At 35.3% G+C, this 19,247-nt stretch overlaps 1 protein-coding gene across 1 annotated transcript; it reads right to left on the bottom strand.

Moving 5' to 3' along the window:
• Nucleotides 1–11,052: 11,052 nt before the first annotated feature.
• On the bottom strand, nucleotides 11,053–16,349 carry LOC136200614 (AP-4 complex subunit mu-like). Its single transcript, XM_065991024.1, has 13 exons — nucleotides 15,985–16,349; nucleotides 15,697–15,791; nucleotides 15,330–15,533; nucleotides 14,575–14,691; nucleotides 14,335–14,463; nucleotides 13,990–14,116; nucleotides 13,144–13,247; nucleotides 12,947–13,051; nucleotides 12,731–12,825; nucleotides 12,027–12,114; nucleotides 11,813–11,873; nucleotides 11,629–11,702; nucleotides 11,053–11,454 (listed from the first exon to the last, which is right to left on the bottom strand). The coding sequence occupies exons 1-13, from the start codon at nucleotides 16,040–16,042 to the stop codon at nucleotides 11,356–11,358; spliced, it is 1,356 nt and encodes a 451-aa protein (XP_065847096.1). The 5' UTR covers nucleotides 16,043–16,349; the 3' UTR covers nucleotides 11,053–11,355.
• Between the last annotated feature and the right edge of the window lie 2,898 nt (nucleotides 16,350–19,247).

Raw genomic sequence — 19,247 nt, 5'->3', positions numbered from 1 at the left:
CAACAATTAAAGAGTTGGTAGAATAGGAATGAAATGTCAAAATGGAAATTTAGGAAATTAAAACAAATGACAAATAATAAAGTCAGAATGGCATAGTTGTAAATAAAAGAAGTCAAAAATTGTGACAGCATTAGTCCCCTTGTACTTTTAGTCGCTAAAATTCAGTTCGTCATCGCTGAAATTGGGTGCCACATGCATATGGAGGGGCCACACGGCGTGTGGTATCCATCTTGTGTCGCTCCTTCGCGGCAGTAGAGCTCCACACGATGTGTGGCATGTCACACCCCGTGTGGGGCAGATTTGTGCCTCTTCCCCTACATGCTCGCCCGTGCTTCGTGTTCCGCCCGATTGCCTTCGCCGCGACTCAAACCTTTAAAGGAGATGACCGCATCATATCATCTCTAAACTTAAAGATGAAATTACATAAAAGAGTAAATGCATACAATTAAAATAGATGAAACTTAAAAGGTAAAATTGGATAGAGGTAAGAAGGTGTCATGAGTTGTAAATAAGGGGTGACAAAGTTGTAATTAGGGAAAAGTTGGAATGAAGAGGAAGATTGATCTTTTACAACATTTTAGAAGTCCACACGACGTGTGGGGTTTTAATCCGAAAAATAGCTGATGATTTTGGTAGTCCACACGGTGGGTGGATTACCAAAATGAGGATCGGGAGCTTTTCAATAGAGCCACACAGCGTGTGGGTTGGGCTCTGTTTTGTACATAAAGAGTATTCTCTTTGCTTTGGTGTGTTGTCCTTTTGACCCGGCTTCTTCCATCACCTGTCCTCTCTCATCTAGTTGACTAGATACCTACATCAGTTACAGTTTATGTTTTTCACCTTTCCCTATAGATATATTTAATAAAAATCAAACATGAACTGTTTCTCACAAACTCAATATGCATATTGTGAACTGACAGTCTTGATCACATGCACCTTAATGAGCATGTAGAATTTACTCATTTACCGTTAGATCTAGGTTTATTAGAATCCTAAGGTAGAGATTCAAAGCATCATGAGGTTTAGATTTAATAAGCTTATATTTAACGGTGAATGAACAAATTCACTTGCTCAATAAGGTGCATGTGAAAATTCCTGTGTGAACTAAATTATAATCCGTAGTTATTAAGTTTTTATCTTATAAATATATAGTTAGAAAGATAAGCTTTACTATTATAATATTATTCTATAAAATGACCTCATGTTATTCTCAAGTTAAATAATTTAATGCAATTTTACCCTTTTAAGAAATTATGTCGTTGTTAAACTATTTTATACCATAAAACTAAATTTGATATTTTCAATAATTTTAGGGGTTATCCGACTGAATATTTAGTTTTAGATTAATATTAATATTGTTTTTGTTGATAGAATACATATCCCACAACAATATCTACCAATTGGACAGCCTAAGATTCCCCTTTGTGCTTTTTTTTAGTCACCTCAACAAAGTCAGAAATGATGGCAAATCAATATATTCTTATTAACACATGCATCGCATTAATTACATTATTAATATATGACAAAAATAATAATTAATATGCATTTAATAACTCATATATAGTTAGAAAGAAATAAGCTAAAACAACATACTACCTCCGTTCCATAATATAAATCATTTTAGAGATTTTCACATAATATAAATCATTTTAGAGATTTTCACATAAATTAAGAAATTCACTTAATAGAGTCAAATTAATGAATTTACATTGACTAACTTAGTAAAAGCATTGGAATATTAAAAAACGCATAGATAAAGATAAAAAAATTTAATGTTCAGACCAAAAAACTAAACTAAAAATTCTTAGAAAATCAAAACGACTTATATTTTGAAAAAAATCTCACCTTCTAAAACGACTTATATAATGGGACGGAAGGAGTATCTAATACGTCTAATTCATAATCTCCCACCTCTAAAATTTAAAGGTGTATCAATTAAATTATGAAACCAATTTAATATTAATTAGACTTTATACCATTGAAAACTTAATATTGATAAATTGGATAAATTCAGATATTATTATTAGCAGAATCTTTTTCCATGGTTATGATTTATGTTGTTTTTATCATGTTTTCACTCATCAATAATAAATCAAAGATGTAAACACTTAAAAAAGTTAAAAAAATTATTTTGTATCGTGTATATATTGGACAAAAATAATAATGAAAATCTAATTATTTCATCGAGCATGAAAGTATTATTTTAAAATCATAAAAAATATAAAGTTCTTTCTGAACTAATGTAACTAATATAAACAGTCTTTAAAAAAAAAAACTAATATAAACACAGAACAAAATTTTAATGATATCTTAAATTAATTTAATCGGTCAATATTAAATCTTTAATTATATTGTTAGGGGATAAAGTTATTGTAGTTTTTATACTTTATCCTAATTGTAGTTATAGGATACTTTCTTTCATAATTTTTTTGATAAGATACTTTAGGATACGTAGCAATGTCCTTTTTCATAAGATTATTTATGAGTTGGTATTCTGCTTTTCTGAATTTAATGGTGACCAATTGAGCAATAAATTTTTTTTTTTTTTTAAAGGAGAAACATTATTATATATGCATCTCCTCTCTCAATAATATAATCTTTTTGTTTGTTGATAAGATGAAACCTAAAATTTAGGTAATCAAATACAGTATATTGACTTATATATCCTTTTTTATTTTTTATTTTTTTATTTCTCACATTAATGAGATAATTAATGAATATAAAAAGTACTATTTATAAATTATATATAAGTTTTTGAAATCCCACTTAATACACCTCAACTAAAATCTATAAATTCAAAATTTATTATTTCTGAGTTTTACCTTTTCTAGTTTTCCTTCAAGTTTGAATTTATAATCAATTAGATATATTGAAGAACGAAAAATAAATTCATTCATCAATAAAAAAAATAAAATAAAATATAGGTCTCTTTCTCGTGAGAGTTTTGCTAGGTTTTGAACTGCTGTGTTGCTGTGATTCCTTATGAATCCAAGGTTGATCGTTGGCCAGGTGTTTGGATTGTCAAAGCTGCTGATGTCGCGCCGACAAGACGGGGTTGGAAGGTGGTAGCTTTCTTTAAGGGAACGATGGAGGACAGTTTAGCCGGTTTGACGCTGATGGCAGAGGAAGATGGGATCCTGGATATGCCATCGGGAGATACTACAAACACGCGTCATAGTGAACAACTCATTTTGGTCGGGCGTTTTCGCTCGGAACGACCTGCGAACCCTTCAGTGATGAAAGGAAGCTTACTGATATTTGGATGCCAAAGAGAGGTATGGATTGTGGACATTGAACCTAATCTAATTACATTTGAGTTCTTTCACGAGGTGGACAAAACTAGGGTACTGGAGGAGGGGGGCCTTTGGTCTTTTGACAATAAAATGTTGGTATTGAATGCCTTAACACAAGGTTACTTGCCAGAGACGGTACCACTTTATTGGGTGGACATTTGGGTGCAAGTTTTTGAAGTGCCTGTGGGAATGTTGGAGACAGTAGGTAAACAAATAGGTGTTTTCCTTGGAAGTTTTCTTGAATACAACTCTAAGAACAACTAGAACACACGCAAAGAAAGCTTTATGAGAATCAGAGTTAATATAGATGTCAGAAAACTGCTAAAGAGATTCAAAAGGTCGGGAAGGTGGAGAATAAGGAGGTAATGCTTAAGTTCAAATATGAACGACTATGTAACTTTTGCTATCTGTGTGGAATTATTGGCCATACGGAGGCATTTAAACTCATGAATTGGTGTGCGAGTGGGGCGTATGGCTTGTTGCTCCGACTCGACGAGGCAACAATCAGATTGTTTCAAGATGGTTGTGAAACCCATAAGGGGGGATCAGGATCACTTTGGAATGTACGGACTACGGATGGAGGTTTAAATACGGAAGATCGGGGGAGGTGGTCGGATAGGGATGATGGAGAACATTTCAGAAGATGGAATGAATAATGATCCTGGAGAGGATGACATGTTAGAATTCTAGGATGACCGAAAAACATGACGCGCAGAAGCACAGTTGGCAACAGGGGCTCGGCTTCAGGTGCAGTCTTCTGATGGGTCGATGAAGGAACTGAATACAGAGAGCTAGCTTCTTCCTTAAGTAACGAGGATCATGTTAGTTTTATAACTACAGAATGACGAGGTCTAAGGTGCAGACTCGTTAACCATTATGAGTTGTCTAATTTAGAATTATCGAGGCCTCGGTAACCCCCGGGCAGTTCGGACATTGGGTGAGCTTTTAAAGACTTAAAGCCCGGATTGTGTTTTTCTGATGGAGACAACTGATTGATAAAACATAGATTGAGGGGCTTAGGAGAAAGTTCGAGTACGAAGGTTGTTTTTCATTGGATGCTCGTATCATAGTGGAGGGTTAGCTTTCCTCTGGCGACCCTCCAATGCTTATGCTATTAGTAGCTTTTCGGATCATCACATGGAGGTAGCTGTTAGGGACACTGTACATGGTGATTGGAGGATTATTGGTTTTTATGGATGGGCGGACCGAGAGTAGACAATGCGAATCATGGGAGTTACTGTAGCAATTATCTAATAGGTCACTACTACCTAGTTACTTTATAGGTGATTTCAATTGTATCCTACACCAGGATGAAAAGCGGAGTGGGCCACTTTATCCGCAATACCTAATTGATTAGTTTACGTTATCAATATCATCTACTAGTTTGGATGAACTTATAATGGATGGGAGTGTATTTACCTGGGAAAGAAGTTCGAGTATGGATCACTGGGTTCTAGAGTGTCTTAATCGAGCTTTTGGATCTGCCGAATGGCTTCAATGATTTGAAGGTTATCAGGTCCGCAACATGACTACATCATACTCGGATCATAACCCACTACTTTTGAGTACGGAGGATGTATTAATTTGAGGTAAAGGGAGGAGGCCTTGTTTCAATACAGCCTGGGTGAAGGAAGACGGGTTTGCAGATCTAGTACAACGGTTGCTGCAGGTGAAGAGTCAACTTAATCGAGTGCTGGAGCATGAAGAATTATATTCGCAGCAACGGGCTGAGATATTCTGGCTAAAGGAGGGTGATCACAATTCTAAATTTTTCCACGCTTCAGTAAAGGCTAGGAGAAGGACCAATTTGATCACATCTCTCGTTGACGTTACAGGGGTTGATCGTTCTAACGGAGAAGGTAAATGTCTGATTGCTAAGTCTTATTTTAATGATCTATTTAGGGCATCGCACAAAGTTAATTACAATTCTATGGATTGTGTACCTTTGGTTGTGACGGATGAGATGGATTCAAGTTTGACCGAGCCTTTTACTTTAGATGAGTTTAAAATTGATGTGTTCCAAATGCACCCGGACAAATTGCTTGGGCCTAATGGGCTTAACCTAGTGTTTTTTCAGTTTTTTCCCTCATATTGGACATGACATATTTGAAGCTTGTGTGAGGTGGTTAGAAAGATGTGAATTCCCGGCTAACCTTAAGATAGAATTATCACTTTATTTTCCAAAACTGAAAACCCGAAATGAATGACTGAATCACGACTTATCTTAATGTGCAATAAAATTATTGCTAAGGTGGTGGCAAATAAATTGAAAGTTATGCCGCCATATGTGATTTTTGAGAGTCAGTCTGCTTTTGTACCGGGTAGGTCTTTGATTGATAATGTGTAGGTAGCTTTTGAGGTTCTACACTATATGAAACGAAAGCAAAGGGGCGAGAACGGGGTGGTTGCATTAAAAATTGACATCAGTAAGGCATATGATAAAGTTGACTAGGGCTTTTTGAAGTCAATAATGGTGATAATGGGCTTTTGTGAGTTGTTGGTAACTTGGATTTCATTATGCATCAGTACGGTCTCATATTATGTGGCTATTAATGGAGAGTTGATTGGACCGATTGTGCATGAGCGAGGATTAAAGCAGGGAGATCAATTGTCTTCCTACCTCTTTATACTATGTGCAGAAGTTCTTTCTCGTATGATATCACATGATGAGATGGATGACACACTTACAGATTGTAAGATTTGTCCGGGAGCGTTTAACATTGCCCATTTGTTGTTGTTGTTGTTTTTTTTTTTTTTTTTTTTGCAGATGACAACTTTTTGTTTTGTAGTGCAACTGACTCGGAGTGCAGGAAATTGTCAGATATTCTTGCTAATTATGAGAAATGTTCAGGTTAGGCTATAAACTTGGAGAAATCGGGAATCTTTTTTAACTCAAATGTTGCTGAGGGGGAGAGGAACCTCGTTAGGGAACTATTCGAGGGTAAGACACCATTGGATAAAGAACGATACCTTAATCATGAAAAATAACGTTTTTTTTTCTATATATAGAAAATGAAAAATCATGATATCCAATCCGGTCAAGTCTTGATGATGAGTGAAAAAAAAAATGTATGACAAGTAGTCAAAATTGAGAGCACAAATTTAATGATCTTATTTTTGGAATTCCCTACTATATGTATGTTGGTATATTAATTAATTAGAATATATGATTATTTAAAGAAAAAATCAATGGATTGCACATGGTTTTGTAAATTTTTGGGTTGTAGGAAATAGAAAAGTAGAATATTTGCTTGTTTTAGAGTTAGACTTTGATATAATATAACCGAAAGATTAGGCCGTCCAACTTTAAATTAATTACGGACTTTGGGAAAAAGGGGGAATCAAGTTCTCGTCAAACCCCTCTCTTTTCTAGGTATATATGCCTAGGCCGGCCCTGGGCTATGAAATGAGGGGCGCCCGTCCAGGGCCCACAATATTAAGGGCCCAAAAAATATTTTTTATTGTAGATATATAAAACCGAGATGCATAAATAACATAGAAATTAATTGGTTCAGTTGGTAGAAGCAAGAGGCTTGTATTTTTAATTAAGCTTGTAGTCGGAGGTCTCCTCCTTCTCATTTTTACTATTATCAAATATTTTTTCCCTTCCCACCCCATTTTATCACTATTATTTTTTTTTTGTGTTAAATCAAAATTATAAATAAATTTTTTTTATGTATCCAATAAAAAAATAACCATTTAATCTTTTTCTAAAAAAAATTTATTATCTCATTTCAATTTTTTTTCTTAAATTAATTTGTCAATATATTGAATATATTCAATATGAAAAATAATATATTTACAGCAAAAAGCATAATTAAACTCTGAACTTTGGATGTTTTAAGGATTAAGTCTCTAATCATTTATTTTTCCACATTGAATTCTTGATCATTGATTCTATTATGGATTAGGCCCTATTTAACTTTAGAATCGCCAAATCGATCTTCTCATCTACTAAACTCGACGAAAAAGTTAAATAATGACCAAATCCATAACAAAATCAATGATAAAGGATTCAATGTAAAAAAATAATCGATCAGCAGTTTGATCCTTAAAACAGGTAAAGTTCAGAGGCTTAATTATGCTTTCTGCCAATATTTATTTACTTCTTTCAATTTTACATGACATATATACTTGTTATTTTAGTACATAAATAATTCTAGTTAGTATACTCACTACTACTACACTACTAATTTAGCTTTTATGTAGAAAATATTACAATTTTAAATAACCTTTACGAGTTGGTGTAATTTCAAGTCTAGTTGATTAAAAATAAGTTCTTTTCATTAACATGAAATGTGCAACTTCAAACCATATTGAGTGACTAGAACAGTGGAGGTTGGAGCGAGGATAGAACAAGAAATTACATATAAAAAACCTCATTTTTGTCAATTAAGTTCGAAACTGTACCAATTGATAAACGTTAGGTTTAAAATTGCACTATTTTATGCATGAATGATGATTGCTCTCTCCTAATAACCATATGACTAAATTTGTACTTTATCTTTGTAATAATAAAAAAAATCATATGGCCTACAAATTAAAAAAAAAGTAGAACGTACATATGGGGGCCCAAATTATCATCTCGCCCCGGACCTATAAAAGGTCAGGAACGGCCATGTATATGCCTTTATCACCAGGACATGTCTGGCACCTCTATTTTTATTTGACAAACCAATTTAACTTTAACATTTCTAAAAGGGGGTCCGGTGCACTACCCGTCCCTGCTGAGCGACGGTCCGGGGAAGAGTCCCACCACAATGATGTATTGGGGGCACGTCTTCCCCTGCCAATTTATTTGGTAAGAAGCCGCTCCTAAGACTCGAACCCGTGACCTTTTGGTCACACAACAACAACTTTAACATTTCTAACTTAATAAAATTGTATTAATTTAACTCTAATATTTTCAAAGATGATGTACTACCAAAATTTTAAAAATACTGGTTTAATTATTATTTAACTATCATAAATTTAGTTTTAACATTTTAACAGAATTTTATAATTTACATAATTGATATTTGAAATTTCTGAAGTGACAGTTAAATATCAATCAAACCAATTTTTAAAAAATTTCGATAACGTAGAGCTAAAGTTGATTTTGCTCAAAAATATTAAAGTTAAATTTATATTATACGTTAAAACTAAATCTTCATTTCTATTAGAACGTTAGAGTTAAATTTTAGGGATAAAGTGGATCCTGCTTTGGGACAATCCACAAATGGAGACCTTTGAGAAGGAAGAAGAAAAAGACCTAATGCAGTTTAGGAACAAGCCGTCGTGGCTGCACCTGTTAAGTTACACGTCTATTCTCTTTACTTGAGCTTGCTTATCCCGCTAACCAATCCTTACCTTACTTACAGTGAAAGAAGCTGAAAATACCCCTAACGTTTACAGTCAGAAGTAATTGTACCCCTAACATCTAAAATGATGTAATCTTACCTTTAACATTGGCAAGTTAGATCAATTTCGGACATTATTAGGGGTGTAACCGAGCCGAACTCTAGGTAGGCTCGGTATTGGCTCGTTAATATCTCGAACCGAGCCCTCTCGATTCGAGTTTTGACGAGCTTTGACCGAGCCGAGCTTTGACCGAACCGAGCTTTTTTCGAGCTTTAACCAAATTCATCATATATGCATAGAATAAGTAGCGTAAAAAATAGAAAAGCCTTATAACATACTTCATATGAGTTTAAAATATTCATAAACAAAGACAATCATGTTATTGTCGAGATTTCAGAATAGTATATGATATTTGTGATCGAAAAACACAAGCTCGGAGAAAAATTTCAAACAATGACATATATATTAAAGTTTGTAATGTATTTTATTCCTTATCAAAACCTAATTGTTTAGCTAAAGTCTCAAATGTCTAAGCTTTTTTTTATCATTTTGCTATGGATTAAATCTTATTTGAGTTGTGAATTGTGATGAAAACTAATAATAACCAATGAAATATATATTAAATATTATATATATATATATATATATATATATATATATAATATGAAATATATATAGTAATTAAAAATAATCGAGTCTGCTCACGAACTTTCGAGCCGAATCTAAGGAAGCTCGGACTCAGCTCGTTAGTGCTCGAGCCGATCCCGAACTCGAGTCGAGCCCTATCGAGCCGAGCTTTGATCGGGCTTTCATCGAGCCGAGCTCGAATAGTTTGCGAACTACCAAGACTCGTTTGCACCCCTAGACATTATTATAAAACATTGATATTTTGTTCCTTATTTTGCACAAATTGCATATCAATTCGTTTAAAAAAAGATTTTATATTTTCTGTGATTTAATAATAGAATTTGAGGTTAATATTTATTAATTCGACGAAATATTTTGAATTTTTTTTTCCAACTCATAAAATAGACAGTATATTTTTTTTATTTTTTTAATTTTTTTCACGTCTAGTTATATGTTTATAATCTGTCACTAATGAGTGATAAAATGACTCACATGTGAAATGTAGATGACAAGATTCATGACCGGGAAGACAGATTGATGAATTATTTCTAAAATTGATCCAACTTGACAATGTTAGGAGTAAAATTGCTCTTAACTATCAACGTTAGAGATAAAATTGCACCATTTTAGACGTTAAAGATAAAATTATTCCTAACTATAAACGTTAGAGATATTTTGCACCTTATCCGTCAACTTTATCTCTTAATTTTTTTTTAAAGATAATATTTTAAAGAATATCTTTTACTAGATGAGCCACTTCTTACAAGATTACCTCAGCTGACATAGTATAGTAAATTTAGATAAGAAGATAATTCATTTTATGATTCCACTCTCCTATGCTGCCACTTGCCCCCTTATACTAATCTAATTCCTTACGAAAAAGTCACACTCTTTTTCATTGTCCATTAGGGCTTTGCTAGAATCTCCAATTTGCATGTATTGATATATTCATATTTACCTAAATATATTTATCTTAACAACTTAAAATTAAACAATTACAAAAATGCAATAAATGAAAATTGAGTTAATTAATTCAACAAACTCAACTAATATAATCTAAAACAAAAACAATAATTTAAACAAGATAATAAAAATCAAATCAATGTAAGAAAAAGTATATAAAATATAATAAGGCTAATGGGACCGTACTAAATTCGAGCTTTTAAAACAAACTATAAACTCAACCTATTTTACATGCGAGATTATAGATCCGGATCCGACCATGTTAAATAAATATATTCAAAGTCAACAAATATATCTACACCCAAGAACAGAGCAATAACAAAAAAATTAGATTGCTAAAGATATTGAAGAGTGAAGCAATTATTTTTAAAAGAAACCAGTAATGAACCACTCGTGTACCTCTCTCCACTATACTATCCAATAAGGGAGAGTATAGTGGAGTCTAACGAACACTAACCGGTTAAAAAAAAACCAAGTAGTTAAAGTTTACTAAGTGGTTGTGTTCACTAAGAGCTACCATCAATATTTATTATATGGAATATATATATGAAATATGAAATATTTCTTTTAGATAGATTAATGACTTATAGGTTATTATGAATGTGATTTATAGTTTGACTTTTATATATATATATATATATATATATATATATATATATATATATATATATAATTTGATGTATTCCGCCGTACCCGTAAAAAAATATGCTGTTTGCTGTACCATATCGGTACTTCATAGATTTGGTTCAAGACAATAACGAATCAGTAATATTTCCTACTACTGATATTTGTATTTTCTTCCAATGCAACTTTCTTTTCTATATTTCACTTAACCAAATCATGCAAGTACCGGTAATATTATTCCGCATCATCATTAATGTGTTCGCCGTTGAAAATATTAACACAGAACAGACCAAAATTAAGGAAACAAAAACCAGTTGAGCATTAGAAGCTTAGAACCTACTACAGAAATGATAAACCAGTCGTTAGAGATTGGTAGCTGTTCATCTATAAACTTCCTGGACTCATGGGTTATGCAGTTGATTAATACCATGCTTGCCTCTTCTTTTCTTCTTTTCATTCACTCAATTCTCACAAGGTGAAGATGACTAACAGTGGAAGCCAAGGTCAATCACAGCCGAGCAACATACGAATTTGACTGTGTGACGTATCTAACCCATCGATACGGGTTAGAAGTTGTTGTACTTTTTGCAATTTGCAAGTACTTAACCTGCATCAATCAAGAACCAGACATTTTGACTTCCAAAAAAATACAGTGATATAACTAGAGAAGTTGTGCTAATTATGCGGCTGTAGCTCGAGAAGTTGATGCTGAGATCTTGTTAACATACTTATATGTAACCCCTTTTTTTAATGAAATCCTTGGCAAAGTAGAGCATCCTACCTGAAGTCTAGAGGCGTTGTACATTGGAATAGTGAAGTTCATGCTAACTGGTCCAGCTTCCTTAGTTATATTACCTGCAACAAAGATGTAAAACTCTCATGACTGATGTTCATTGTTTAAAACATCAAGACTATATTTACGTTACATTAAACCTATACCAAAAAAATATATATATAGCACTTACCATGCCCTTGTTGCAAAAATGTCAGCTTTGCGCGCAGTATATGCTCAGATCCCCCAACAATCTAAAATGTGATGCTTCCATCAGTGATAAATCAGTAATAACCGGTAATGCATTCTTGAAGTATGTAATTGAAGTGAAAAATGAATGTAATTTAAACTTTAAAATTTAAATTCCGAGAAAAAAATCCAAAGAGATTACTGAATTTAGAAATTACCTTCTTCAATCCCCACTCGAGTTTTTTAGTTGATTCCTTAAAATCAGTTGTGTTTCCCACTGCTCCAGGCTCCAATTCAAAGTTAACCCTGAAATAAGTATCTTACCATGTTATTATCAGCATAATCAATAAAATTATGACTTTAGCAACATGAGGTCTGGTTATCACTTTCTTTCTGATCATGCAACACAAGTTAAACTGTGTGTCAAATATCCTTACCTGTTTTGGCATTATGAAAGCAAAATTTTGATGTTTTCTTGTTTAAGATTAGGCCACATTTTGTTAACTACTTCTTATGGGCGTTAGTTGAAAAAACAATCAATTGTGGCAAGGAGGGAAAAATCTAAAACAAAATTTATCTGGGGAGGAAAAGAAGAAAAAGATGAGTCAGCAATATGCAAAGCTCGTAGAGAAAGTATTTAGGACATAATAAATTACTTATTGTTCCATCCTACTTTCTTCTTGCTCTTTTCTTTTGAAGTCTGTCATTCACCATATTTTATCATATTAATCATACATGTATGCAAGTTGGATGGAGACATAGGAAAGCTATAGTAAACATTATATTCATGCATACTCTATAACTGAAAGGCATTAAGAACCAAACAGTAGTTATAGGAAACAGCAAATTTTCTGTTATGTGTGGAGGAACTAGCTCTGATGATTCATCCAAACAAAATTTTGCATAATGAGGGTCGAAATACCTGCTAGTATATGCTGGCAATGGCATCTCTACAAGTACGGTATTCGCAGTGACACTTGAGGGAAATTCAGCTTGCACTTTAATAATAACTTCAGCCTGCAAAGAATAAGTGCCAGTCATTACAGACTTGACACTAAATTTACTCTTTTATTTATGTAGTTTGGTGGGGGATTGGTACAGAATTCCGATTGGATAAAAATTAAGCAGCTTTAATCACCTTAAGGGATCCTGCTTCTTCAACAAATGCATTAACACGGAAGGGAGGTTTAAACTCCTGAGTTATGCGGTAATTCATGACAGAAAATTCACCATCTGATGCTACCTATCATAGCGAAAAGAAAAAAAGAATCAAACAAGAGGGTAATGCATGACACAATATGCCCTTGCATTTCATAGCGTCTCTCTTGTCCTCACCAGAGATAAAGTCCTATCATCGTCGAAACTATCAAGATGTACTGATTCATGAAAATTACAGTCATCCAGAATCACTGTCCCGGCTCCAGAAGAACGCCTATAATCTGTTGCAGAGAGCAGCGAAAGAAAATGTAAGGCAATGATGTGACAAGTTCAATAACATTCTTGCAAATTTTCCTTGGAAACAAACACTATAGTTGACATCTCAAAACTTTACAAACCTCCACAAAATATTATCACCTAGTAAGAATGAAAAATCAAAGCATGTAGAAGAGGGAAATAGTGAAAATTTAATATCTACTACCAACCAAATGTCTCAAACTCTAGCCAAATAAGAAGTAAATATATAACTTAACACATCAAATCTTACAACAGCTTTGTTCCTACCAATAGTAACACTTAATATGAAACTAAATGACTTGGGCCAATTCAGTTGAATTAGAACCAAAACTTGTCATATTGATTTCATGTTAGACATTACACTTTTCAAAGCTTCTTATTATCAGACAGGTGGAACGTGAGTTTAAATGGTGTAACTTCCTTAAGAGTGTGATTGATAGCACAGATTAGAAGGGGGAAGGATGGAACCAAAATTGGCTACGGGATTAAGTCGGATAATATTGTCCACCAGATTAAAGTTACATACCTCATCTAGAAATGACTAACAACTATTAAACTTTCAAGCACACACAAAAAGCTAGTTTTCTCATCAGTAAGGAGAAAAAAGTTAAGCACCATTGGAGCTCCAAAATGACAAGGATTGGCTTTTTGATGTAAAATATTTCACATCTCCTTCATTTAATGAAATTTGGATACTTATACCATTTATTTAAAATATGTACATACCGTAGGTTGAACTTCCACCACTTCCTATATTTAGGTCATCGTTTAGAGCAATTCGAATTTCAGGGTTGCCAGTAAGATAACTCTTCAGTTGAATGGTTCCATCAATCTCAGAAGTAAGAATGTAGCCCTGTATGGCAAACACTAAAGTGTTCAGGACAATAAACAAGGAGAAATTGACAAAAATGATGCAGTTGTTTCTCTCTTTTTTTTTTTTTTTTTTTGAGAGGCTGCGGGGAGGAAGCAACGAGAGATCAACGCAACACTTGATTGCCAATACATAGTTTGCAAATTCAATCTTTAATGCAACAATTAGTTTTGCAGCAACTATATGTCTTGCATACTCACACTAGAGCTAAATGTCACACTAATTTTTTCAATTACATCTACAAAAATCTCCTCCCTTTTCCTGCCTCGTGAATCATTGGCAATAACAGATTTGGTAACAGCTGTTCCAGGCATTCTTTTGGCCCCTTGCTGCGGTAAAGCAAGTTCAAAAAAGTAATCAAAATATTTTCTAATGTAACAGCCAAAGTAGTATAGGAGTTTACCACTATATACAATGCAACTGCTTATATAAATAAATACCATGAAGATGGATGCAGGACCCAGGCTTGGCATTAGTGCTTCATTTATCACTATCGGCTCATTAAATATATAGGACTTCAGAACCTCAGTTGAAGTTGTTTGCACATAACCAAAATCCTGGAAAGAAGTAATCGATAAACAGTTTACCAGATAAATATGGAAATGTTCTCAAAAAGTTAATGATGAATCCTATCCAAGAATAGCTATGAATCCAGTACAGGAAATGAACTTCCTTTTAAATGAGAATCCAGTGTATAAACTAACTTCTGCCTAGGCAGCCAGAAATATCCAACCATAAATAAATGGCATCCCGAGATAAATTATTTAACCCAATTTCCTCCGAAAAACCTAACTAGCCATATATGAAGACAGGGAAGGCATTACTGAGTTTTCAAGAAGCTTCTGATGGAAAAGAAAACATAGCTGGCAAATGATGCTTTCCTAATAAAATGATATTAAACCGCAGCTATGAAGTATCATCCAATATGTTCAGTGGACTCAATCTTGCAGAGTCATACTGGAAACAGAATGTTGATATGGGAATACTGTTGACACTCGTACAAATTAATTAGACAATGAGAGTACACTAAACAACAGATACTATGTCCCGAAACCATCTATTGATGAACCTTTTTTGCATATCTCTTCTGCCTTTAGTTATAAACTTCTGTGGGTTCTCCATAAGCCTAACAGTTAACTCCTAAACATAGCATCCAACAAAGAAAGGATGTGCAATGAAGAAAAGAATTACTCACAATAATTTCGTCCAGTAGTTCATACACGAGTACAAAATTTTTGCGTAGAGAGTCTTCATTGAGAACACCAAGGTAATCTTTAATTACTCGAGCACTCCTTTGAAGAAATTCCAGAACAAGTGAAGGTGAGAGATTAAGTCTCGTTGTAGCAACAAACAGCAAGGTAGCAACTTTCACATGAAAGTAGTTCACTCCATCCACATTCTAACAGTATCAGAGAAGAAGCAGATCATAAGTATCAGAAGAGGAGTGTAAATTCAACAAAAAGCTAAAATCAGAACAATCTCAATTTTAGGCAAACGAACAATGCGTGATTAGATACGAAATAGACATATCAGTTTAACGGAAGAAACTACAAAATACCTACAAAGAGAGGTGGAGCATCCCCTCCTTCATCCTCTTTCCAAAATTTAACTTTGCGGAAGAATATTTCAGCACTGCCTTTTGGAACTTCACCACGATCTGCATCCGTTGAATAACATCACAAAATATCCTCACATGGCAGATGATAAATCAGCAAAATGAACAGAAAGAAATTCATATCAATAGCCTCCAATACAAGCACGGATATGAAGGCAATGAATAATCGTAATAATTTGGGGAAAGATACAATGAAAACAATAAAAACAGAAATGGAAGGGAGAGAGATACTCACAATCGCGGAAGACGATATTATCGCCTCGCTGAGATAGGACGAAGATCTGAGAGATCATGATAGAAATGGATTATCTCTACTACTTGGCTTCTGGATTCCGAGTTGAGTTGGATTCCGAGTAGGGGTTTCGGCATCTGGTGACGAAGAGAGATGTATTGGGGGTAGTGTAGACGCTACCTTTCATTATTTACGCTCGATTATGGTGTGTTAATCGTGGTTTGTTTAGCAGTCGTTTTCCTAAAAGGAAATCTCATCCTCAACTCCAATCAGGACATTTTCAATAAAATTCATACTTTCTCCATGTGTCCATTGCAAAATATCTAGCTTTTCTCGTGCAATTCTAGTGTAAACAGGAAGCGTTTCAATGTGTGAGTGACATTGAAAAATTGAATTGCAAGCTATTTATGATGTTGTCGTCAGTTTCCTAGGACCAGGCTGTTGAGTTTGGGGTACAAAGTACACTTTGTTTTTAACCGTGGTGATTCAAAGACTCCTGAGGCTTAGATTTAATCAACCTAATGATCAAATTCACGTGGTCATCAGGATCCATGTGAAAAATACTGTCCTTTTTAATCTAAAAATAAATAAATCAAAATTGATTTTTAATCAGGTGGAATAAATTGGTTTGAGGTTTCTGATTAAAAACTTGAATTTGGGCTTTCAAGCTTAAGCTTAAGTTACTTGAATTCTTACTATTCCAATCTTATTTGTATTCAACATTCAATTCTTTAATTCATTGGAAAAAAAAAAAAATTAATCCTTATTTTGTTAGGTTTAAGTTTGATGCAAATAGAGATTGAGAGAAAGAAATAAGAAATGTTTTAATTGTAAATCAATAAAGAAATTCTCAAATTCAAATTGAAGAAACTGAAAAATCAATTTTAGGTATAAATCTAAGGGTTAGGTTATGCTGAAAAATGTGGCTATTCGTTATAAATAAATCAATTTATAACCTTCTAACCTTAAATGGTAAATTACCTCAACGCCATAATTACTTAAAGACAAGAAAACACAAAAAAGTGGTAAAAACATCTAAATTATAGCAAAAAAAACGAGTGAAAATCACCTCAAAAGTAGACTCGGCGAGTCAACTCCGTGCGGGAGGTTCTATCTCACACACCGTATATGACTCAGCAAGTCTAATACCTAGACTCATCCTGAACACTTCTTGTTCTTGTTCCTCCTCACGCTCCGTTCTGTGTCCCCTTTGAGTCGATTGCTGCATCCGGTTATTCTTGCTTTTGTCTGTTAATGAAATGCCCTCATCATTCTCCATTTTTTGAAAAGAACTTGACCTCAAGCCTTTTGTTTGGTAAGGAAATGGCTTATCAGGCTTCAATAAGCCATTTTTTTTCAACTAGGCTTGAAATTGCACCAACTCGTAAATGTGTTCAGAATGCAATGTTTTCTACGTAAAAGTTAAATTCACTCTCCTTCAAAATCCATAATGCTAAATTTATACCTGATGACCCGCGAGGCTAAACCAAGTCATATTCATTTCGCAGGCCCAGCCCATACTTAGACCCATGGTCTAAGATCGGATGGGACCCGAATAAAGGAAGCGGGCGCAGCGAGTAACTGCCCCGAATGGGACCCGAATAAGCGGAAACGGGTGAAGCGAGTAACCGCCCCGAATTCCTAAACGGAGCATCAAGACTCCCACTCAGAACCACGTTCGTTGCCATGAAAGCCACGAAAGGGACATGGCCTAAAAAGGGGGAACCGCCCTCATAACGTGGCCCACTAAGGAGTAACCGCCCTCGGCGGTTACCTAAAAAACACCTATAAAAGGCCTTAAGAACAAGGGAAAAAGGTACGTTCACATTTTTTGCCCTACAATATTATTGTCAAATTACCAACCCTCTTACAAAAACTGACTTGATCGTCGGAGAGTTTTTCCGGAGATCCTGTCTCCGGTTCTGTTTTGCAGGTAACCCCGGCAGGGAATATCAAATCGGATCCGGTAAGTTATCATTGGTGCGGTGAATGTGGACCTTTTTTACCAACATTTGGTTAAAGGTACGCGAAGAACATGTCAGAACCATCACGAACGACCGGCGTTACCACTAGATCAACCAGTATGAACTCCAAGGGACCACGGATTGCGAATTCGCAACCTGCAAGTACACAGCCTGTGGTGCCTAGCTCATCGGGTCCTTCGGGACAATTGAGTCCCTTATTGGAAGTCCAAGTGCAAACTGAGATGGAAATGTCCAATAGTGATTTCGTGCAGATGGCAGGACAAGTCTTGGCTTCGAACATGAGCCAGGCGGCTGGAGATCGAATGATTAATTTACTAACTGCCCTCACCGAACACAATACCGCTGTGGCGGCTGCTCCTCAAGAACCTGTGGTTATCTCAACACAATCACCGACTATCCCTGTCATATCGGCCCTCCCGCAGCCATCTCAGGCGCCAAATCAAGTGGGCCAGAGTAGTCGCACAAACCCACACAGCCACCCGAGCAACTACTCGCACCCAGATCTCATTACGATGATACATCCGACCTGGCAGCCATCCCAACCGTTGCCAGGAGTGCAAGGCACTCTTCCGCTACAGCAAGTGGAACCTTTTCCTCACAGACATTCGGAGTTGATGACTCCTGGGCGAGAGCACACATGGAACTTTGATCCTATAACGGGACAGCGGTTAGTCCCCCAGCAGGCACACGTCTCAACACCGATGGGCGGGTGGATGCCACCCAGAATTCACCAGCAGCGGATGGAAGAAGTCCGGCGAGTACCCGATATTGACTTAGAAGATCAATTACGGAGCATGATGGAGCGAATGGGGTACTCACCTAGGCCGAGAGCAGAGGTCCAGAGCGATTCACCTTTTGCCCCTTCGTTGCAGGAATTCATTCCAGATCACAGAATCAAAGCGCCCGCGATACCTAAATACTATGGGGGATCCAAATTCTGATCCTGAGGCTCATGTCAGGAACTACAGAGAACTAATGGATGTTGCAGGAGCGAGTGAAAGCATCATTTGCAGGTTATTCTCGACAACTTTGGGCGGAGCCGCATCTGATTGGTTTCGATCTTTACCCGCAGAATCTATTCACAATTGGCATCAATATAGTCGGGATTTCTGTGCGAAATTTATGGGCTGTAAAGCAGCGGATGTGACGGATAGGCAGCTGAAGGAGATCAAACAGAGGAACTATAATTCCCTAAGGGAATTTGTTGTCGCATTCAACGATATTCTGGTGCGATTGCAAAACCCGGATATCGTGAGCATCCGCAACATCATGGCAGATGGA

Source organism: Euphorbia lathyris, chromosome 7 (genome assembly GCF_963576675.1).
Source record: "Euphorbia lathyris chromosome 7, ddEupLath1.1, whole genome shotgun sequence".
Classification (NCBI taxonomy): domain Eukaryota; kingdom Viridiplantae; phylum Streptophyta; class Magnoliopsida; order Malpighiales; family Euphorbiaceae; genus Euphorbia; species Euphorbia lathyris.
Note: the sequence above shows the minus strand (reverse complement) of the source record. Positions and strands in the feature narration are given on the sequence as shown.

Coding starts and splice junctions, on each gene's coding strand:
- LOC136200614 (XM_065991024.1), bottom strand. CDS start 16,042: ATGATCTCTCAGATCTTCGTCCTATCTCAGCGAGGCGATAATATCGTC. Junction 15,792..15,984: donor TAATATCGTCTTCCGCGATT/GTGAGTATCTCT, acceptor CAACGGATGCAG/ATCGTGGTGAAGTTCCAAAA. Junction 13,052..13,143: donor ATGATAGGACTTTATCTCTG/GTGAGGACAAGA, acceptor TCGCTATGATAG/GTAGCATCAGATGGTGAATT.